The 23783-nt window shown below is 41.6% G+C and overlaps 1 protein-coding gene across 1 annotated transcript in view; it reads left to right on the top strand.

Annotated features, from left to right (window-relative positions):
* TUBGCP4 (tubulin gamma complex associated protein 4) overlaps positions 1–23783 on the top strand; it is a 256549-nt gene that overhangs the window by 108157 nt on the left and 124609 nt on the right. The window contains exon 8 of the mRNA XM_053717737.1: positions 222–387. Coding sequence (XP_053573712.1) covers positions 222–387 — 166 coding nt within the window. The remainder of the gene's footprint in view (positions 1–221; positions 388–23783) is intronic.

Here is a 23783-nt window from a genome sequence, read left to right as displayed (position 1 = left end):
ATAGATAATAGTTTGTGTTCTAATACCACTAATAAGCCAGAATGAGCACAACTGAACCAATCACACTGTTTTAGTCCCTGAATAGCCCAAATATGCATGTAAGTTTATCCTAAAATCTGACCTATTAGTGGTATTTGACCACCGTATGAACAAAGTAAAGCTTTGTAAAGTTAAATCATTGTTAATTTTTCTCCCTTTTGGCTTGCTGTTTTCTGTTATAGCGCCTCATTGAGGAAGAGAATATGCTAGCACCATCCCTCAAACAATTTTCGCTGCGAGTAGAAATGCTGCCATCTTATATTCCTGTTAGAGTTGCAGAGAAGATATTATTTGTGGGAGAATCTGTCCAGATGTTTGAAAACCAGAATGTAAATATGACAAGGACAGGTAAGAGACGTTTTACAGTCTAATCGTTCTCCATAACATTGCTTTCTTTAGTCTCTGATTAGATGCACTCCAGTGTATAAAATATGTATAGTGTAATACTCTTACTCAACAAGTACAAGTAGGGTTGTCTATTTAGCAATGTTTTACTGGACTGCTTTATAAATTACCCATGTTTCAGGATGTGCAGCTAGGAACTATTTGTGCGTTGTCCTTCAGCACTTTTCTTGTTCCTGCCTGGTATATATTATGTTGAAATGATTGTTGCTTATGTTTGTTTTAAAAATGCAAATTGTCTCAACTAGAAAATCTCTTCACTGATGTGTGTACTTATGGGTAGGTTGCACTTTTTTTTAAAACAAAATTTCTTCTTTTTTTTTTTTTTGTCCAGCTGTTCTAAAATTGTGTTGCATAGAACCCTTTTAGGAACAGTTTTAGGAAAATACTTAAAAATAATAATAAATTGTGCAAATATGCAGCACTTGTGGATCAAACGGTCAGTATTCTATTGCATAAAATTGAATAGATTATTAAAAGTATAACTACAAAATAAATTGATATTTATAAAGGGATACTGGTCATTTTTGTATATGCATCAGAAAATAACCACTGTATTCATAAAATCAATTACAACTGACATTTTGTTACCAAAATGTATTGTTTTGCAGTCTAGTCCAGTCCCTGCAAAGCATCTTGGGTATTGTTTATCTTGTAATTTTCTGTGGTAATTTTAGGGATAGTTATATCAGAAACTTACTTATTTGGATATATACCATTAGAAATACATAGATAATTATGAAATTATTGGGAAGTGGACCATATAGTTTAAATAGGTTAATCATTGATATTTGATCAACTTTTCAGTTTAATGGAAGGAGAAAAATAATCAACTTTAATAACTAAATTATTTTTATTTGACTAAAACCATAACATAGGTTTCACTTTCATTTTTACTGCTTGCCCCTCCATCCTCACACTTAGGTCCTTGTGCAGATCTATTCCACTCCAAACAATCTTCTATTCATGAGGCTTCTTGAAACTTAGGAAGGATGTGTACGTTGAACAATGAGTTTAAAGGAACAGTAACGTCAAAATTAAACGTTCATGATTCAAATACAGCATGCAAGAGTCCATGAGCTAGTGACGTATGGGATATACATTCCTTCCAGGAGGGGCAAAGTTTCCCAAACCTCAAAATGCCTATAAATACACCCCCCACCACAGCCACAATTCAGTTTAACGAATAGCCAAGAAGTGGGGTGATAAGAAAGGAGCGAAAGCATCAACAAGGAATTGGAATAATTGTGCTTTATACAAAAAAATCATAACCACCACAAAAAAGGGTGGCTCCATGGACTCTTGCCAATATGAAAGAAATTAATTTATCAGGTAAGTTCTTACATAAATTATGTTTCTCCAACATAGGTGTGTCCGGTCCACGGCGTCATCCTTACTTGTGGGATATTCTCTTCCCCAACAGGAAATGGCAAAGAGCCCAGCAAAGCTGGTCACATGATCCCTCCTAGGCTCCGCCTTCCCCAGTCATTCTCTTTGCCGTTGTACAGGCAACATCTCCACGGAGATGGCTTAGAGTTTTTTAGTGTTTAACTGTAGTTTTTATTATTCAATCAAGAGTTTGTTATTTTAAAATAGTGCTGGTATGTACTATTTACTCTGAAACAGAAAAGAGATGAATATTTCTGTTTGTAAGAGGAAAATGATTTTAGCAACCGTTACTAAAATCGATGGCTGTTCCACACAGGACTGTTGAGAGGAATTAACTTCAGTTGGGGGAACAGTGAGCAGACTTTTGCTGCTTGAGGTATGACACATTCTAACAAGACGATGTAATGCTGGAAGCTGTCATTTTCCCTATGGGATCCGGTAAGCCATTTTAATTACAGACAGTAAATAAGGGCTTCACAAGGGCTTTTTAAGACTGTAGACATTTTCTGGGCTAAATCGATTTATATATAAACATATTTTATACTCCATAGCCTTGAGGAATTATTTTAATCTTGGGAATTTTGTAAAATAACCGGCAGGCACTGTATTGGACACCTTATTCTCTAGGGGCTTTCCCTAATCATAGGCAGAGTCTCATTTTCGCGCCTCTATTGCGCACTTGTTTTTGAGAAGCATGACATGCAGATGCATGTGTGAGGAGCTCTGATACATAGAAAAGACTTTCTGAAGGCGTCATTTGGTATCGTATTCCCCTTTGGGCTTGGTTGGGTCTCAGCAAAGCAGATACCAGGGACTGTAAAGGGGTTAAATATAAAAACGGCTCCGGTTCCGTTATTTTAAGGGTTAAAGCTTCCAAATTTGGTGTGCAATACTTTTAAGGCTTTATGACACTGTGGTGAAATTTTGGTGAATTTTGAACAATTCCTTCATACTTTTTCGCAATTGCAGTAATAAAGTGTGTTCAGTTTAAAATTTAAAGTGACAGTAACGGTTTTATTTTAAAACGTTTTTTGTACTTTGTTATCAAGTTTATGCCTGTTTAACATGTCTGAACTGCCAGATAGACTGTGTTCTGATTGTGGGGAAGCCAAGGTCCCTTCTCATTTAAATAGATGTGATTTATGTGACACAAAATTTAGAGAAAATGATGCCCAAGATGATTCCTCAAGTGAGGGGAGTAAGCATGGTACTGCATCATCCCCTCCTTCGTCTACACCAGTCTTGCCCACACAAGAGGCCCCTAGTACATCTAGCGCGCCAATACTCCTTACTATGCAACAATTAACGGCTGTAATGGATAATTCTATCAAAAACATTTTAGCCAAAATGCCCACTTATCAGCGAAAGCGCGACTGCTCTGTTTTAGAAAATACTGAAGAGCATGAGGACGCTGATGATATTGTTTCTGAAGGGCCCCTACACCAGTCTGAGGGGGCCAGGGAGGTTTTGTCTGAGGGAGAAATTTCAGATTCAGGGAAAATTTCTCAACAAGCTGAACCTGATGTGATTACATTTAAATTTAAGTTGGAACATCTCCGCGCTCTGCTTATGGAGGTGTTATCCACTCTGGATGATTGTGAGAATTTGGTCATCCCAGAGAAACTATGTAAAATGGACAAGTTCCTAGAGGTCCCGGGGCCCCCCGAAGCTTTTCCTATACCCAAGCGGGTGGCGGACATTGTAAATAAAGAATGGGAAAGGCCCGGTATACCTTTCGTCCCTCCCCCCATATTTAAAAAATTGTTTCCTATGGTCGACCCCAGAAAGGACTTATGGCAGACATTCCCCAAGGTCGAGGGGGCGGTTTCTACTCTAAACAAACGCACCACTATACCCATAGAAGATAGTTGTGCTTTCAAAGATCCTATGGATAAAAAATTAGAGGGTTTGCTTAAAAAGATGTTTGTTCAGCAAGGTTACCTTCTACAACCAATTTCATGCATTGTCCCTGTCACTACAGCCGCGTGTTTCTGGTTCGATGAGCTAGAAAAGGCGATCACTAGTAATTCTCCTTCTTATGAGGAGATTATGGACAGAATCCGTGCTCTTAAATTGGCTAATTCTTTCACCCTAGACGCCACTTTGCAATTGGCTAGGTTAGCGGCGAAAAATTCTGGGTTTGCTATTGTGGCGCGCAGAGCGCTTTGGTTAAAATCTTGGTCAGCGGATGCGTCTTCCAAGAACAAATTGCTTAACATTCCTTTCAAGGGGAAAACGCTGTTTGGCCCTGACTTGAAAGAGATTATCTCTGATATCACTGGGGGCAAGGGCCACGCCCTTCCTCAGGATAGGTCTTTCAAGGCCAAAAATAAACCTAATTTTCGTCCATTTCGTAGAAACGGACCAGCCCCAAGTGCTACGTCCTCTAAGCAAGAGGGTAATACTTCTCAAGCCAAGCCAGCCTGGAGACCAATGCAAGGCTGGAACAAGGGAAAGCAGGCCAAGAAACCTGCCACTGCTACCAAGACAGCATGAGATGTTGGCCCCCGATCCGGGACCGGATCTGGTGGGGGGCAGACTCTCTCTCTTCGCTCAGGCTTGGGCAAGAGATGTTCTGGATCCTTGGGCGCTAGAAATAGTCTCCCAAGGTTATCTTCTGGAATTCAAAGGGCTTCCCCCAAGGGGGAGGTTCCACAGGTCTCAATTGTCTTCAGACCACATAAAAAAACAGGCATTCTTACATTGTGTAGAAGACCTGTTAAAAATGGGAGTGATTCATCCTGTTCCATTAGGAGAACAAGGGATGGGGTTCTACTCCAATCTGTTCGTAGTTCCCAAAAAAGAGGGAACGTTCAGACCAATCTTAGATCTCAAGATCCTAAACAAGTTTCTCAAGGTTCCATCGTTCAAAATGGAAACCATTCGAACAATTCTTCCTTCCATCCAGGAAGGTCAATTCATGACCACGGTGGATTTAAAGGATGCGTATCTACATATTCCTATCCACAAGGAACATCATCGGTTCCTAAGGTTCGCATTCCTGGACAAGCATTACCAGTTCGTGGCACTTCCGTTCGGATTAGCCACTGCTCCAAGGATTTTCACAAAGGTACTAGGGTCCCTTCTAGCGGTGCTAAGACCAAGGGGCATTGCAGTAGTACCTTACTTGGACGACATTCTGATTCAAGCGTCGTCCCTTCCTCTAGCAAAGGCTCACACGGACATTGTCCTGGCCTTTCTCAGATCTCACGGATGGAAAGTGAACGTAGAAAAGAGTTCTCTATCTCCGTCAACGAGGGTTCCCTTCTTGGGAACAATAATAGACTCCTTAGAAATGAGGATTTTTCTGACAGAGGCCAGAAAAACAAAACTTCTAAACTCTTGTCAAATACTTCATTCCGTTCCTCTTCCTTCCATAGCGCAGTGCATGGAAGTAATAGGTTTGATGGTAGCGGCAATGGACATAGTTCCTTTTGCGCGCATTCATCTAAGACCATTACAACTGTGCATGCTCAGTCAGTGGAATGGGGACTATACAGACTTGTCTCCGACGATACAAGTAAATCAGAGGACCAGAGATTCACTCCGTTGGTGGCTGTCCCTGGACAACCTGTCACAGGGGATGAGCTTCCGCAGACCAGAGTGGGTCATTGTCACGACCGACGCCAGTCTGATGGGCTGGGGCGCGGTCTGGGGACCCCTGAAAGCTCAGGGTCTTTGGTCTTGGGAAGAATCTCTTCTACCGATAAATATTCTGGAACTGAGAGCGATACTCAATGCTCTCAAGGCTTGGCCTCAGCTAGCAAAGGCCAAGTTCATACGGTTTCAATCAGACAACATGACGACTGTTGCGTACATCAACCATCAGGGGGGAACAAGGAGTTCCCTGGCGATGGAAGAAGTGACCAAAATCATTCAATGGGCGGAGACTCACTCCTGCCACTTGTCTGCAATCCACATCCCAGGAGTGGAAAATTGGGAAGCGGATTTTCTGAGTCGTCAGACATTACATCCGGGGGAGTGGGAACTCCATCCGGAAATCTTTGCCCACATTACTCAACTGTGGGGCATTCCAGATCTGATGGCCTCTCGTCAGAACTTCAAGGTTCCTTGCTACGGGTCCAGATCCAGGGATCCCAAGGCGACTCTAGTAGATGCACTAGTAGCACCTTGGACCTTCAAACTAGCTTATGTATTCCCGCCGTTTCCTCTCATCCCCAGGCTGGTAGCCAGGATCAATCAGGAGAGGGCATCGGTGATCTTGATAGCTCCTGCGTGGCCACGCAGGACTTGGTATGCAGACCTGGTGAATATGTCATCGGCTCCACCATGGAAGCTACCTTTGAGACGAGACCTTCTTGTTCAAGGTCCGTTCGAACATCCGAATCTGGTCTCACTCCAACTGACTGCTTGGAGATTGAACGCTTGATCTTATCAAAGCGAGGGTTCTCAGATTCTGTTATTGATACTCTTGTTCAGGCCAGAAAGCCTGTAACTAGAAAAATTTACCACAAAATATGGAAAAAATATATCTGTTGGTGTGAATCTAAAGGATTCCCTTGGGACAAGGTAAAAATTCCTAAGATTCTATCCTTTCTTCAAGAAGGATTGGAGAAAGGATTATCTGCAAGTTCCTTGAAGGGACAGATTTCTGCCTTGTCTGTGTTACTTCACAAAAAGCTGGCAGCTGTGCCAGATGTTCAAGCCTTTGTTCAGGCTCTGGTTAGAATCAAGCCTGTTTACAAACCTTTGACTCCTCCCTGGAGTCTCAATTTAGTTCTTTCAGTTCTTCAGGGGGTTCCGTTTGAACCCTTACATTCCGTTGATATTAAGTTATTATCTTGGAAAGTTTTGTTTTTGGTTGCAATTTCTTCTGCTAGAAGAGTTTCAGAATTATCTGCTCTGCAGTGTTCTCCTCCTTATCTGGTGTTCCATGCAGATAAGGTGGTTTTACGTACTAAACCTGGTTTTCTTCCGAAAGTTGTTTCTAACAAAAACATTAACCAGGAGATAGTCGTGCCTTCTTTGTGTCCGAATCCAGTTTCAAAGAAGGAACGTTTGTTGCACAATTTGGATGTTGTTCGCGCTCTAAAATTCTATTTAGATGCTACAAAGGATTTTAGACAAACATCTTCCTTGTTTGTTGTTTATTCTGGTAAAAGGAGAGGTCAAAAAGCAACTTCTACCTCTCTCTCTTTTTGGATTAAAAGCATCATCAGATTGGCTTATGAGACTGCCGGACGGCAGCCTCCTGAAAGAATCACAGCTCATTCCACTAGGGCTGTGGCTTCCACATGGGCCTTCAAGAACGAGGCTTCTGTTGATCAGATATGTAAGGCAGCGACTTGGTCTTCACTGCACACTTTTACCAAATTTTACAAGTTTGATACTTTTGCTTCTTCTGAGGCTATTTTTGGGAGAAAGGTTTTGCAAGCCGTGGTGCCTTCCATTTAGGTGACCTGATTTGCTCCCTCCCTTCATCCGTGTCCTAAAGCTTTGGTATTGGTTCCCACAAGTAAGGATGACGCCGTGGACCGGACACACCTATGTTGGAGAAAACAGAATTTATGTTTACCTGATAAATTACTTTCTCCAACGGTGTGTCCGGTCCACGGCCCGCCCTGGTTTTTTAATCAGGTCTGATAATTTATTTTCTTTAACTACAGTCACCACGGTATCATATGATTTCTCCTATGCAAATATTCCTCCTTTACGTCGGTCGAATGACTGGGGAAGGCGGAGCCTAGGAGGGATCATGTGACCAGCTTTGCTGGGCTCTTTGCCATTTCCTGTTGGGGAAGAGAATATCCCACAAGTAAGGATGACGCCGTGGACCGGACACACCGTTGGAGAAAGTAATTTATCAGGTAAACATAAATTCTGTTTTTCTTTCATGTAATTGGCAAGAGTCCATGAGCTAGTGACGTATGGGATAGCAAAAGATGTGGAACTCCACGCAAGAATCACTAGAGAGGGAGGGATAAAAATAAAGACAGCCAATTCCGCTGAAAAAAGAATCCACAACCCAAATCAAAAAGTTTTAATCTTATAATGAAAAAAACTGAAATTATAAGCAGAAGAATCAAACTGAAACAGCTGCCTGAAGAACTTTTTTACCAAAAACTGCTTCTGAAGAAGAGAAAACGTCAAAATGGTAGAATTTAGTAAAAGTATGCAAAGAAGACCAAGTAGCTGCTTTGCAAATCTGATCAACAGAAGCTTCATTCTTAAAAGCCCAGGAAGTAGAAACTGACCTAGTAAAATGAGCCGTAATCCTCTGAGGCGGGGATTTACCCGACTCCAAATAAGCATGATGAATCAAAAGCTTTAACCAAGAAGCCAAAGAAATTGCAGAAGCTTTCTGACCTTTCCTAGAACCAGAAAAGATAACAAATAGACTAGAAGTCTTTCTGAAATCTTTAGTAGCTTCAACATAATATTTCAAAGCTCTTACCACATCCAAAGAATGCAAAGATCTTTCCAAATAATTCTTAGGATTAGGACACAACAAAGGGACAACAATTTCTCAACTAATGTTGTTGGAATTCACAATCTTAGGTAAACATTTAAATGAAGTCCGCAAAACCGCTTTATCCTGATGAAAAATCAGAAAAGGTGACTCACAAGAAAGAGCAGATAATTCAGAAACTAGCAGAAGAGATAGCCAAGAGAAACAATACTTTCCAAGAAAGTAATTTAATGTCCAGAGAATGCATAGGCTCAAACGGAAGAGCCTGTAAAGCTCTCAAAACCAAATTAAGACTCCAAGGAGGAGAGATTGACTTAATGACAGGCTTGATACGAACCAAAGCCTGTACAAAACAACGAATGTCAGGAAGATTAGCAATTTTTCTGTGAAACACAACAGAAAGAGCAGAGATTTGTCCTTTCAAGGAACTTGCAGACAAACCCTTATCCAAACCATCCTGAAGAAACTGTAAAATTCTAGGAATTCTAAAAGAATGCCAAGAGAACTTATGAGAAGAACACCTTGAAATATAAGTCTTCCAAACTCGGTAATAAATCTTTGTAGACACAGATTTATGAGCCTGCAACATAGTATTGATCACTGAGTCAGAGAAACCTCTATCACTAAGCGTTCAATTTCCATACCTTCAAATCTAATCATTTGAGATCCTGATGGAAAAACGGGCCTTGAGATAGGTCTGGCCTTAACGGAAGTGGCCAAGGTTGGCAACTGGACATCAGAACAAGATCCGCATAACAAAACCTGTGTGGCCATGCTGGAGCCACCAGCAGTACAAACGAACGCTCCATTATGATTTTGGAAATCGCTCTTGGAAGAAGAACTAGAGGCGGAAAGATATAAGCAGGTTGATAATTCCAAGGAAGTGACAACGCATCCACTGCTTCCGCCTGAGGATCCCTGGACCTGGACAGATACCTGGGAAGTTTCCTGTTTAGATGAGAAGTCATCAGATCTATTTCTGGAAGCCCCCATATCTGAACAATCTGAAGAAACACATCTGGGTGAAGTGACCATTCTCCCGGATGTAAAGTCTGGCGACTGAGATAATCCGCTTCCCAATTGTCTATACCTGGGATATGGACCGCATAGATTAGACAGGAGCTGGATTCCGCCCATGCAAGTATCCAAGATACTTCTTTCATAACTTGAGGACTGAGAGTCCCACCTTGATGATTGACATACGCCACGGTTGTGACATTGTCTGTCTGAAAACAAATAAACGGTTCTCTCTTCAGAAGAGGCCAGAACTGAAGAGCTCTGAGAATCGCACAGAGTTCCAAAATATTGATTGGTAATCTCGCCTCAGAGATCCCCAGACAGCTCCCCAACCTGAAAGACTCGCATCTGTTGAAATCACAGTCCAGGTTGGAGAAAAGAGGCCCCCTGAACCAAACGGTGGTGATCTAACCACCAAGTCAGAGATAGTAGAGTATTGGGTTTTAAGGATATCAATTGTGATATCTTTGTATAATCCCTGCACCATAGGTTCAGCATACAAAGCTGAAGAGGTCTCATGTGAAAACGAGCAAAGGGGATCGCGTCCGATGCTGCAGTCATGAGACCTAAAACCTCGCACCATGCACATAGCTACTGAAGGGAATGACTTAGACTGAAGGTTCCGACAAGCTGAAACCAATTTCAGACATCTTTTGTCTGTTAGAGACAAAGTCATGGATACTGAATCTATTTGGAATCTTAAAAAGGTTACCCTTGTCTGAGGAATCAAGGAACATTTTGGTAAATTGATCCTCCAACCATGTTTTTGAAGAAACAACACAAGTTGATTCGTGTGAGATTCTGCAGAACGTAAAGACTGAGCAAGTACCAAGATATCTTCCAAATAAGGAAACACCGCAATACTCCGCTCTCTGATTACAGAGAGAAGGGCACCGAGAACCTTTGAGAAGATCCTTGGAGCTGTTGCTAGGCCAAAAGGAAGAGCAACAAATTGGTAATGCTTGTCTAGAAAAGAGAATCTCAGGAATTGATAGTGATCTGGATGAATTGGAATATGAAGATAAGCATCCTGTAAGTCTATTGTGGACATATAATGCCCTTGCAGAACAAAAGGCAGAATAGTCCTTATAATCACCATTTTAAATGTTGGAATTCTTACATAACGATTAAAAATTTTTAGATCCAGAACTGGTCTGAAAGAATTCTCTTTCTTTGGTACAATGAACAGATTTGAATAAAACCCCAGACCATGTTCCAGATATGGAACTGGTACAATTACCCCAGATGACTCCAGGTCTGAAACACATTTCAGGAAAGCCTGAGCCTTTACTGGGTTCACTGGAATGCGTGAGAGAAAAAACCTTCTCACAGGCGGTCTTACCTTGAAACCTATTCTGTACCCATGAGAAACAATGTTCTGAATCCAATGATTTTGAATTGATCCAAACATCTTTGAAAAATCGTAGTCTGCCCCCTACCAGCTGTGCTGGAATGAGGGCCGCACCTTCATGCAGACTTGGGGGCTGGTTTTTATTTTCTAAAAGGCTTGGATTTATTCCAGACTGGGGAAGGCTTCCAATTGGAAACAGTTCCTTTAGGGGAAGGGTCAGGCCTCTGTTCCTTATTCTGACGAAAGGAACGAAAACGGTTAGCAGCCCTAAATTTACCCTTAGATTTTTTTATCCTGAGGCAAAAAAGCTCCCTTCCCCCCAGTAACAGTTGAAATTATAGAATCCAACTGAGAACCAAACAATTTATTACCTTGGGAAGAAAGAGATAGCAACGTTGACTTAGAAGTCATATCCGCATTCCAAGATTTAAGCCATAAAGCTCTTCTAGCTAAAATAGCTAAAGACATATACCTGACATCAATTCTAATGATATCAAAAATGGCATCACAAATGAAATTATTAGCATGTTGAAGTAGCTTAACAATGCTATACACATTATGATCTGGTACTTGTTGCGCTAAAGCCTCCAACCAAAAAGTTGAAGCTGCAGCAACATCAGCCAAAGAAATAGCAGGCCTAAGAAGATGACCTGAACATAAATAAGCTTTCCTTAGATAAGATTCAAGCTTCCTATCTAAAGGATCTTTAAAAGAAATACTATCTGCCATAGGAATAATAGTATGTTTAGCAACTTTGGGGATTTTTTCCCAAAACTCCAATCTATCAGACGGCAAAGGGTCTCTTAAACCTTAAAGAAGGAGTAAATGAAGTACCCAAACTATTCCATTCCCTAGAAATTACATCTGAAATAGCATCAGGAACTGGAAAAACCTCTGGAATAACTACATGAGGTTTAAATACCGAATTTAAACGTTTACTGGTTTTAATATCAAGAGAACTAGACTCCTCCATATCTAATGCAATCAACACCTCTTTTAATAAAGAACGAATAAACTCCATTTTAAATAAATATGAAGATTTGTCAGTGTCAATATCTGAGGCAGAATCTTCTGAACCAGATAGATCCTCATCAGAGATAGATAAATCAGAATGCTGGCGGTCATTTAAAAATTCATCCAATTTATGAGAAGTTTTAAAAGACCTTTTACGTTTATTAGAAGGAGGTATAACAGACAGGGCCTTCTGAATAGAATTATAAACAAATTCTCTTACATTAACAGGAATATCCTGAACATTAGATGTTTAAGGAACAACAACAGGTAATGGACTACTACTAATGGAAATATTGTCTGCTTTTGAAAGTTTATCATGACAACTAACACAAACTACAGCCGGAGGAACAGTTACCACAAGTTTACAACAAATGCACTTAGCTTTGGTAGAACCGACATCAGGCAGCAGCATTCCAGAAGTAGATTCTGATACAGGGTCAGATTGAGACATCTTGCAATATGTAATAGATAAAACAACATATAAAGCAAAATGATCAAATTCCTTAAAGACAGTTTCAGGAATGGGAAAAAATGCAAACAGAATAGGCCTCTGGAAACCAGAAGCAAAAATAAACAAAGACTTAAATAATGTCAAAAAAACTGGCGCCAAGTATAACGCCCACAATTGACAAATTTTTTGGCGCCAAAAACGTCTGCAACAAACACGAGCGTCATAGATGACGCAACTACGTGAAAACTCGGCGCCAACTAAGACGCCGAAAATGACATCATAACGTCAACAAACGTAATTCTCGCACCAAAAAAGTCTCGTGCCAAAAATGACGCAATAAATGATAGCATTTTTTGCTCCCACGAGCCTAACAGCCCGCAATTTAGAAGAAAAAGTCAATTTGAAAAATTTTCAGGTAAGAAAAAAATGTATTCATATGCATTTCCCAAAATGAAACTGACAGTCTGTAAGAAGGAAATATACTGATTATCCTGAATCACGGCAAATATAAGTATAAAACATATATTTAGAACTTTACATATAAAGTGCCAAAACCATAGCTGAGTGTCATAAATAAAATAAGACATACTTACCAAAAGACACTCATCTACATATAGCAGATAGCCAAACCAGTACTGAAACGAGAATCAGTAGAGGTAATGGTATATAAGAGTATATCGTCGATCTGAAAAGGGAGGTAGGAGATGAATCTCTACGACCAAAAACAGAGAACCTATGAAATAGATCCCCGATAGGATAACCATTGCATTCAATAGGCAATACTCCCTTCACATCCCTCTGTCATTCACTGCACTCTGAGAGGAAACCGGGCTTCAGCATGCTGCAAAGCGCATATCAACGTAGAAATCTAGCACAAACTTACTTCACCACCTCCATAGGAGGCAAAGTTTGTAAAACTGAATTGTGGGTGTGGTGGGGGTGTATTTATAGGCATTTTGAGGTTTGGGAAACTTTAACCCTCCTGGTAGGAATGTATATCCCATACGTCACTAGCTCATGGACTCTTGCTAATTACATGAAAGAAATGGCGATTACCTGCTGCAGCAAAGAAAATGCTATTTAATATGAGGGAGCTCTAACTGAGCCCCTATCTCCCTCACTGTTTGGGCTACAGGGGGAAGTGACCCCTCATTTGTCACTTGCCCTTGTAAGTTGCTGGTGATTGCAGTAAAATTGCTGAATACCTGCAGCAACATTTAAAATCTTTGGATTATAACTGAAAAATATGTTTTTCCAAAAATAATTTTATATAAAATAACCCTGTTTAAATTCTTAAAAAAATATAATTTTTTCAATCAATAAGTAAATAAATAAATCTGATTTAAAGGGACACAAAACCCAAACTTTTTTCTTTCAAGATTCAGATAGCTCATACCATCTCCTGCTAAATTCACTGCTTTCTGAAGCAATTTTTACTGAGTAGCTCTCTCTTTATGTATGTGAATAAAGTCCTGTACCATCTTCTACAAACCCCTGTTTTTTTTCGGTGATATTTTAATGTCTTGTCATTTCTTTTGTGATACTCCTAGCCTTGTCAACTCTTGCTATAACTTCTCAGTTTACAAGTAGACTTAAATGGCATCATTTCAGTTTCCTCCAAGTCTATTGTCTATTTATTTTAACTTATCGCAATCTGACCTGGTCTGAATCAAACTTTCCCAGCTGTCCTTTCTGACTGTTTTTGATCATATCATTAACTAATTTAGTGTACCCAGCTGATTGCTCTTTCCTATAAATGTATATGGAGTAGCATTGCAAGGCAGCTAGCATTATTGTAATATCAAATGTTTGAATTTCTGAACTGGGCATTTTATAAGTGAGGCACTAAGAATTATGCAAAATAATTATACAAGACTTGGACAAGGATTGAACAAAGGACAATTTACTAGGCAAGTGCTGTTTTAATACAGTGTTTTATGTCTTTCACTGTTTCCCTTTTTGTAAAAATGCTTCATAGCTCTGTTCTTTTTTGCTTCTACTTGTCTCTTTAACAAACTACTTTTTTTATTTACTTCCTCCCGTTACCACCTGCACTTTTCATCGGTCCATTCTCCGCTAATCCTGCTCACTCACCCATGTATGCCTTCCCATAGACCTAGAAAATCAAGACTCTGGAAACTTTACTCAAATACCTCTTGTTTCTAAAGCCATTACCCCCTTCTCTTGTGAACTCTGGCTCTGTTTGCAACAAGCTCACTTCTATCCATAACCTCTTTATTACCCATTCCCTCAACCTTCTGCCTCTCATAGAAACCTGGCTCTCTCCTTCAGACACAGCCTCCGCTGCTGCATTTTCACATGGGGGTTTTCATTTCAGCCACACCCTTAGGTCTGGTAACGGACAAGGACGTGGTGTAGGTGTTTTACTTTCCTCTTGTTGCACCATTCACCAAATACAACCCATCCCTTCCTTCACATTTTATTTTCTTCACAACCCGCATGATTCGCTTATTTTCTCCCCTCTCTTTACATGCTGCAGTCATTTACCACGTCATGACTTATCAACTCAGTTTCTAGATCATTTTGCTGCCTGGCTACCTTATTTCCTCTGCTCAGACACCCCTACCCTCATTATTCAGGATTTCAACCTCTTTCCCACTCACAAAAATGGACATTCCCTAGGTTTGATTTTCAGCTATCAGTGCTCTCTCTATAACTTTACAAATTCCCCTTTCCTTCCTAAGATAGGGAGAGTCCACGGCTTCATTCCTTACTGTTGGGAAATACAACACCTGGCCACCAGTAGGAGCCAAAGACACCCCAGCCAAAGACTTTAATATCCCTCACACTTCCTCATTACCCCAGTCATTCTTTTGCCTTTCGTCACGATAGGAGGTGGCAGAGAAGTGTCAGAAGATTTGGAGAGTCCTGAAAGAGGGTATCTGCCCTTCAAGATAGGACTGGAGTTTTAAGTAGTCATGTCAACCTCTCAGTAAGCGTATTGATGAAAGTTAGAGTCTGGAGATGCAGAAAAAGTTTTTCTGTGAAACCTTCCAGACTACTGCTAATAGCTCCTAAGCAATCAGTGTTGACGTGTTTCACTGCCTGCTTTCTCTCACTCAAGTCCATGTCAGGAGCACTGCTATAAGTCTGTCACACTTGAGAGGCTGTGTTCTGTTCCACAGCATGGATCCTGGGGGTAAGATCGCTTCAATTTCTCCTGTTAAGTGTGGTCAGTCCACGGGTCATCATTACTTCTGGGATATTAACTCCTCCCCAACAGGAAGTGCAAGAGGATTCACCCAGCAGAGCTGCTATATAGCTCCTCCCCTCTACGTCACACCCAGTCATTCTCTTGCACCCAACTAATAGATAGGATGTGTGAGAGGACTGTGGTGATTATACTTGGTTTTATACCTTCAATCAAAAGTTTGTTATTTTATAACAGCACCGGAGTGTGTTGTTCCTTCTCTGGTAGAGTTTGAAGAAGAATCTACCTGAGTTTTTTTAATGATTTTAGCCGGCGTAGTTAAGATCATATTGCTGTTCTCGGCCATCTGAGGAGAGGTAAACTTCAGATCAGGGGACAGCGGGCAGGTTAATCTGCAAAGAGGTATGTAGCAGCATATTATTTTCTGACAATGGAATTTGACTGAGAAAATTCTGCCATACCGATATAATGTAATCTCAGCCTTAAATGCAGTAGTAGCAACTGGTATCAGGCTGTCATGTATGTATATTTTACACTTCAGTATTCTGGGGAATGGCACTTCACTGGGATAATACTGTATGCATAAGACTTTAGCCTAATTTGCAGTGACTAGCAACAGGCTTTCTAATGTCATTTAATTTATTTGATGTTAAACGTTTTTGCTGGCATGTTAAATCGTTTAATTTTCTGAGGTACTGGGTGAAAAAATGTTTTGGGCACTGTTTTTTTCCACTTGGCAGTCGTTTTATTTAATTTAAGACAGTTTACTGATCTCCCTCACTGTTGTGTGTGAGGGGGAGGGGCCTATTTTGGCGCTTTTGCTACGCATCAAAAAATTCAGTCAGAAGTCTCTTGTCTTCCCTGCATGATCCGGTTCGTCTCTACAGAGCTTAGGGGTCTTCAAAACTTATTTTGAGGGAGGTAATCACTCACAGCAGAGCTGTGAGGTTGTAGCTGACTGTGATAAAAAACGTTTATTTCTGTACTTTTTTTCTGCTATCAGGGTTAGTTATCCATTGCTAATGGGGGCAATCCTTTGCTAAAATTGTGTATTTACCGTAAAAGATTTGATGTTATAGTTTCTCAGTTTATTAGTTCTCAACTGTCATAACCTTTTTCTGTGCTTCTTAAAGGCACAGTACGTTTTCATATTATTTGTAAATTACTTTGAAAAGTATTTCCAAGTTGCTAGTTTAATTGCTAGTGTGTTAAACATGTCTGATTCAGAGGAATATCTCTGTGCTATATGTGCTAATGCCAAAGTGGAGCCCAATAGAAATTTATGTACTAACTGTATTGATGCTACTTTAAATAAAAGTCAATCTGTACAAATTGAACATATTTCACCAGACAACAAGGGGAGAGTTATGCCGACTAACTCGCCTCACGTGTCAGTACCTGCATCTCCCGCTCGGGAGGTGCGTGATATTGTAGCGCCGAGTACATCTGGGCGGCCATTACAAATCACATTACAGGATATGGCTACTGTTATGACTGAAGTTTTGGCTAAATTACCAGAACTAAGAGGTAAGCGTGATCACTCTGGGGTGAGAACAGAGTGCGCTGATAATATTAGGGCCATGTCAGACACTGCGTCACAGGTGGCAGAACATGAGGACGGAGAACTTCATTCTGTGGGTGACGGTTCTGATCCAAATAGACTGGATTCAGATATTTCAAATTTTAAATTTAAGCTGGAAAACCTCCGTGTATTACTAGGGGAGGTATTAGCGGCTCTGAATGATTGTAACACAGTTGCAATACCAGAGAAAATGTGTAGGTTGGATAGATATTTTGCGGTACCGGCGAGTACTGATGTTTTTCCTATACCTAAGAGACTTACTGAAATTGTTACTAAGGAGTGGGATAGACCCGGTGTGCCGTTCTCACCCCCTCCGATATTTAGAAAAATGTTTCCAATAGACGCCACCACACGGGACTTATGGCAAACGGTCCCTAAGGTGGAGGGAGCAGTGTCTACTTTAGCTAAGCGTACCACTATCCCGGTGGAGGATAGCTGTGCTTTTTCAGATCCAATGGATAAAAAATTAGAGGGTTACCTTAAGAAAATGTTTGTTCAACAAGGTTTTATATTGCAACCTCTTGCATGTATTGCGCCTGTCACGGCTGCAGCAGCATTTTGGTTTGAGTCTCTGGAAGAGACACTTGAATCATCTACACTAGATGAGATTACACACAAACTTAAAGCCCTTAAGTTAGCTAACTCATTTATTTCAGATGCCGTAGTACATTTAACTAAACTTACGGCTAAGAATTCAGGATTCGCCATTCAGGCACGCAGAGCACTGTGGCTAAAATCCTGGTCAGCTGATGTTACTTCTAAATCTAAATTGCTTAATATACCTTTCAAAGGGCAGACCTTATTCGGGCCCGGGTTGAAAGAGATTATCGCTGACATTACAGGAGGTAAAGGCCATGCCCTGCCTCAGGACAAAGCCAAAGCTAAGGCTAGACAGTCTAATTTTCGTTCCTTTCGTAATTTCAAAGCAGGAGCAGCATCAACTTCCTCTGCACCTAAACAGGAAGGAGCTGTTGCTCGCTACAGACAAGGCTGGAAACCTAACCAGTCCTGGAACAAGGGCAAGCAGGCCAGGAAACCTGCTGCTGCCCCTAAGACAGCATGAATCGAGGGCCCCCGATCCGGGACCGGATCTAGTGGGGGGCAGACTTACTCTCTTCGCCCAGGCTTGGGCAAGAGATGTTCAGGATCCCTGGGCGTTAGAGATCATATCTCAGGGATACCTTCTGGACTTCAAATCCTCTCCCCCAAGAGGGAGATTTCATCTGTCAAGGTTGTCAACAAACCAAACAAAGAAGGAAGCGTTTCTACGCTGCGTACAAGATCTTTTATTAATGGGAGTGATCCATCCAGTTCCGCGGTCGGAACAAAGACAAGGGTTTTACTCAAATCTGTTTGTAGTTCCCAAGAAAGAGGGAACTTTCAGGCCAATCTTGGATTTAAAGATCCTAAACAAATTCCTAAGAGTTCCATCGTTCAAGATGGAAACTATTCGAACAATTTTGCCCATGATCCAAGAGGGTCAGTACATGACCACAGTGGATTTAAAGGATGCTTACCTTCACATACCGATTCACAGAAATCATTACCGGTATCTAAGGTTTGCCTTTCTAGACAGGCATTACCAGTTTGTAGCTCTTCCATTCGGATTGGCTACGGCTCCAAGAATCTTCACAAAGGTTCTGGGTACTCTTTTGGCGGTACTAAGACCGCAAGGAATTTCGGTAGCTCCGTACCTAGACGACATTCTGATACAAGCTTCAAGCTTTCAAACTGCCAAGTCTCATACAGAGTTTGTACTGGCATTTCTAAGGTCGCATGGATGGAAGGTGAACGAAAAGAAGAGTTCTCTCTTTCCACTCACAAGAGTTCCCTTCTTGGGGACTCTGATAGATTCGGTAGAAATGAAGATTTACCTGACAGAAGACAGGTTAACAAAGCTTCAAAATGCATGCCGTGTCCTTCATTCCATTCAACACCCGTCAGTAGCTCAATGCATGGAGGTGATCGGATTAATGGTAGCGGCAATGGACATAGTCCCCTTTGCACGCCTACATCTCAGACCGCTGCAATTGTGCATGCTAAGTCAGTGGAATGGGGATTACTCAGATTTGTCCCCCACTCTGAATCTGAATCAAGAGACCAGAAATTCTCTTCTATGGTGGCTTTATCGGCCACATCTGTCCAGGGGGATGCCATTCAGCAGGCCAAACTGGACAATTGTAACAACAGACGCCAGCCTACTAGGTTGGGGCGCTGTCTGGAATTCTCTGAAGGCTCAGGGACTATGGAATCAGGAGGAGAGTCTCCTTCCAATAAACATTCTGGAATTGAGAGCAGTTCTCAATGCCCTTCTGGCTTGGCCCCAGTTAACAACTCGGGGGTTCATCAGGTTTCAGTCGGACAACATCACGACTGTAGCTTACATCAACCATCAGGGAGGGACAAGAAGCTCCCTAGCAATGATGGAAGTATCAAAGATAATTCGCTGGGCAGAGTCTCACTCTTGCCACCTGTCTGCAATCCACATCCCGGGAGTGGAGAACTGGGAGGCGGATTTCTTAAGTCGTCAGACTTTTCATCCGGGGGAGTGGGAACTTCATCCGGAGGTCTTTGCCCAAATACTTCGACGTTGGGGCAAACCAGAGATAGATCTCATGGCGTCTCGTCAGAACGCCAAGCTTCCTCGCTACGGGTCCAGATCCAGGGATCCGGGAGCGGTTCTGATAGATGCTCTGACAGCACCTTGGACCTTCAAGATGGCTTATGTGTTTCCACCCTTCCCGATGCTTCCTCGATTGATTGCCAGAATCAAACAGGAGAGAGCATCAGTGATTCTAATAGCACCTGCATGGCCACGCAGGACTTGGTATGCAGATCTAGTGGACATGTCATCCTGTCCGCCTTGGTCTCTACCTCTGAAACAGGACCTTCTGATCCAGGGTCCATTCAAACATCAAAATCTAACTTCTCTGAAGCTGACTGCTTGGAGATTGAACGCTTGATTTTATCAAAACGTGGGTTTTCTGAGCCAGTTATTGATACCTTAATACAGGCTAGGAAGCCTGTTACCAGAAGGATTTACCATAAAATATGGCGTAAATACTTATATTGGTGCGAATCCAAGAGTTACTCATGGAGTAAGGTTAGGATTCCAAGGATATTGTCTTTTCTACAAGAAGGTTTAGAAAAGGGTTTATCCGCTAGTTCCTTAAAGGGACAGATTTCAGCTCTGTCCATTCTTTTACACAAACGTCTGTCAGAAGTTCCGGACGTTCAAGCTTTTTGTCAGGCTTTAGCTAGGATCAAGCCTGTGTTTAAAACTGTTGCTCCGCCATGGAGTTTGAACTTAGTTCTTAATGTTTTACAGGGTGTTCCGTTTGAACCCCTTCATTCCATTGATATCAAGTTGTTATCTTGGAAAGTTCTGTTTTTAATGGCTATTTCCTCGGCTCGAAGAGTCTCTGAGTTATCTGCCTTACATTGTGATTCTCCTTATCTGATTTTTCATTCAGACAAGGTAGTTCTGCGTACTAAACCTGGGTTCCTACCTAAGGTGGTCACTAACAGGAATATCAATCAAGAGATTGTTGTTCCATCTTTGTGTCCTAATCCTTCCTCGAAGAAGGAACGTCTGCTACACAATCTAGATGTAGTCCGTGCCCTGAAATTTTATCTACAGGCAACTAAGGATTTTCGTCAAACGTCTTCCCTGTTTGTCGTTTATTCTGGCCAGAGGAGAGGTCAAAAAGCTTCGGCTACCTCTCTCTCTTTTTGGCTTCGTAGCATAATACGATTAGCCTATGAGACTGCTGGACAGCAGCCTCCTGAAAGAATTACAGCTCATTCTACTAGAGCTGTGGCTTCCACTTGGGCCTTTAAGAATGAGGCTTCTGTTGAACAGATTTGCAAGGCTGCAACTTGGTCTTCTCTTCATACTTTTTCCAAATTTTACAAATTTGACACTTTTGCTTCTTCGGAGGCTGTGTTTGGGAGAAAGGTTCTTCAGGCAGTGGTTCCCTCCGTATAAAGAGCCTGCCTGTCCCTCCCGTCATCCGTGTACTTTTGCTTTGGTATTGGTATCCCAGAAGTAATGATGACCCGTGGACTGACCACACTTAACAGGAGAAAACAAAATTTATGCTTACCTGATAAATTCATTTCTCCTGTAGTGTGGTCAGTCCACGGCCCGCCCTGTTTTTTATGGCAGGCTAAAAAAATTTTTGGATTATACTCCAGTCACCACTACACCCTTGGGCTTCTCCTTTCTCGTTGGTCCTTTGGTCGAATGACTGGAGGTGACGTAGAGGGGAGGAGCTATATAGCAGCTCTGCTGGGTGAATCCTCTTGCACTTCCTGTAGGGGAGGAGATAATATCCCAGAAGTAATGATGACCTGTGGACTGACCACACTACAGGAGAAATCAATTTATCAGGTAAGCATAAATTTTGTTTTTCAAAAAATTATAGTGGCGGTATGATTAATATAATGTTTGTCTAAAGAACTATATTTTCAAAACCGAAAAAATTTACAATCACTTTAAGCTTCACTTTCGTTTTTAAAAGTGTTGCACACAGGGATAGGCACTGACCAAGGCTGTGGAGGACATTTTCCAAAGTACAGACCTTAGTGAAGGACACCAAGGTACATTTCAAATTAAAAACATCATTATATAGTGCTGGGTGTTATTATACAGATGCAGATACCACTGATCTCCAGCCCTCCTCCGGCTATACCCATGTGCCAGCGTCACTACTGTGTATTTGTATAATCCTGGGTGTTATTATACAGATGCAGATACACATCCAGTATTTCACTCAGGCTTTGTTTATTCAATAGCACCCAATATAGCTAGCAGTCTCTTGACAAGCCACCAACTTAATTCACACTACATATTTTCCCTTTCCTATTATTCAATCAGAAAGAAAAGATATACGTAGGTTGTAAATCACAACCTTAGTATATCTTTTCTTTTTAATTAAATAATCGGAAAGGGAAAATATGTAGTACTTAATAATAAACCTCAGGTGCTGGTTAAAGTGCTTTACTTTTGCATATAAAGCTCCAGGGACACAGTGCCAGCTTGCTTCTTGAATCTTCCCTCTCTCTGTCTCATTTAGAGTTACTTTCCTGCAACTGAGCAGCATCAAGGAGGAGTCAGGACCTGCATTTATCTGCCCTACTCCTCCCTCCCCAATTCAAAATGGCCGGTGGACACTGCAAGAGCCAGTCACGGACACCAGTGTCCGTGTACGGAACACCTTTCCTATTCCTGGTTGCACAGCTCCTATTACTTGCTGTACTTGTAATAACAGGGTAAGTACTGTCTTACACTCCATGTGACCAGGTGTGGTCTATGTTAATTTCCTCCATTCCGGCTGAGACTTGAACCTGAGGAGGGCGTTTCCTCTGTTAACTGTCTGGGTCTAGGAGGTGGTGAGTGCCCTAGCCATTGGGAGTATAATGGTGCAGTTTTCTATAATAATAATAAAAAAAAAATTTGTGTCCTTCTGTGGGTATAACCGGAGCTATGGAAGACTCTAACATGTTAGAAGGTACTCCTTCTGTACTAAATCATACCTGTTTATATTGTGAGGAGGCTGGGGTTTTCCCGCCCACACAATTATGTTCCACATGCCTTAACACCGTTATAAAGTCTAAGGGAGACAAGCCTGCTAAGGCTCTTAGTCCCTCTGAGCCGTCACCTCTCAGGACTCGGCATCCTGTGAGATTACTACCCTTGCTACATTATCCACTCCCCTTAGCACATCTAATCCTCCATCTGGAGGGGGCCATCTTCCTGCGGACTTTGCTGCACAGTTACAAATGGCGGTGTCTGCAGCCCTGAGTGCATTAACTCGCTCTAACAAATGCAAGAGACAGGTTAAACATAGCTCTCCTGATCCGGAGTATAATATAAATATTTATTGGATTTAGCTATTATGTCCAAGTTATCCGATGATGAGTTAACCTCTGTAGCTTCAGAGGGTGAACTTTCTGGGTCGGAGTCCTTGGCGTCTAAGCCTCCTGCTGCAGAGGAACCGTCCTTTAGATTTAAAATTGAGCACTTGCATTTTTTATTAATAGCGGTTCTGTCTATATTAGAGGTTCCAGAGGCCACACTGTCTGAAGAACCTATGATACCTAAATTAGACAGAGTTTACTTTGACTTTTCCTGTGCCTGTTAAGATGGCGAACATTATTAAGAACGAATGTGAAAGAATTGGTTCTTCATTTTCCCCCTCGTCTACTTTTAAAAAGTTGGTCCCGGACTTTCAACTGGATTTGCGGGGCTCCATTCCTAAGGTGGATGGTGTTATCTCTACGCTTGCTAAACGTACTACTATACCTCTTGAGGATAGCTGTTCGTTCAGAGAGCCGATGGATAAGAAAATGGAAACCTTTCTGAGAAAGATGTTTCAACATACGGGATTTTTGTTTCAACCGGAGGCTGCAGTTGCCGTGGTTGCCGGAGTGGCTACCTACTGGTGCGACTCTTTGTCAGAACTCATTGAGGTGGGGTCTCCCTTTGAAGATATTTAAGACAGAATTAAAGCTCTGAGAATAGCTAATTCTTTTATCTGTGATGCGAACATGCAAATTATTCCCCTAAATGCAAAGGCCTCTGGCTTTGCGGTCCTAGCCCGCCGGGCACTCTGGCTGCAGATATGACTTCTAAATCCAGACTCCTTTCTCTTCCCTTCAAGGGAAATATTTTATTTGGTTCAGGCCTGGACTCCATTATTTCTACAGTTATCGGAGGCAAGGGTGCCTTCCTACCGCAAGATAAGAAGAACAAGTCTAAGGGACGACAATCTTCTTCTAATTTTTCGTTCCTTTCATTCTGACAAATCCCAATGACAACAATCCTCCTCCAAGCCCGAGCAACCCAAGAGTACTTGGAAGCCGGCTCAGTCCTGGAATATATCCAAGCAGAACAAGAAGCCCACCAAAAACAAATCGGCATGAAGGGGCGGC

Source organism: Bombina bombina, chromosome 6 (assembly GCF_027579735.1).
Source record: "Bombina bombina isolate aBomBom1 chromosome 6, aBomBom1.pri, whole genome shotgun sequence".
In the NCBI taxonomy this organism is placed as follows: domain Eukaryota; kingdom Metazoa; phylum Chordata; class Amphibia; order Anura; family Bombinatoridae; genus Bombina; species Bombina bombina.
The sequence above is the reverse complement of the archived record's forward strand: the minus strand, read 5'-3'. Positions and strand labels throughout refer to the sequence as shown.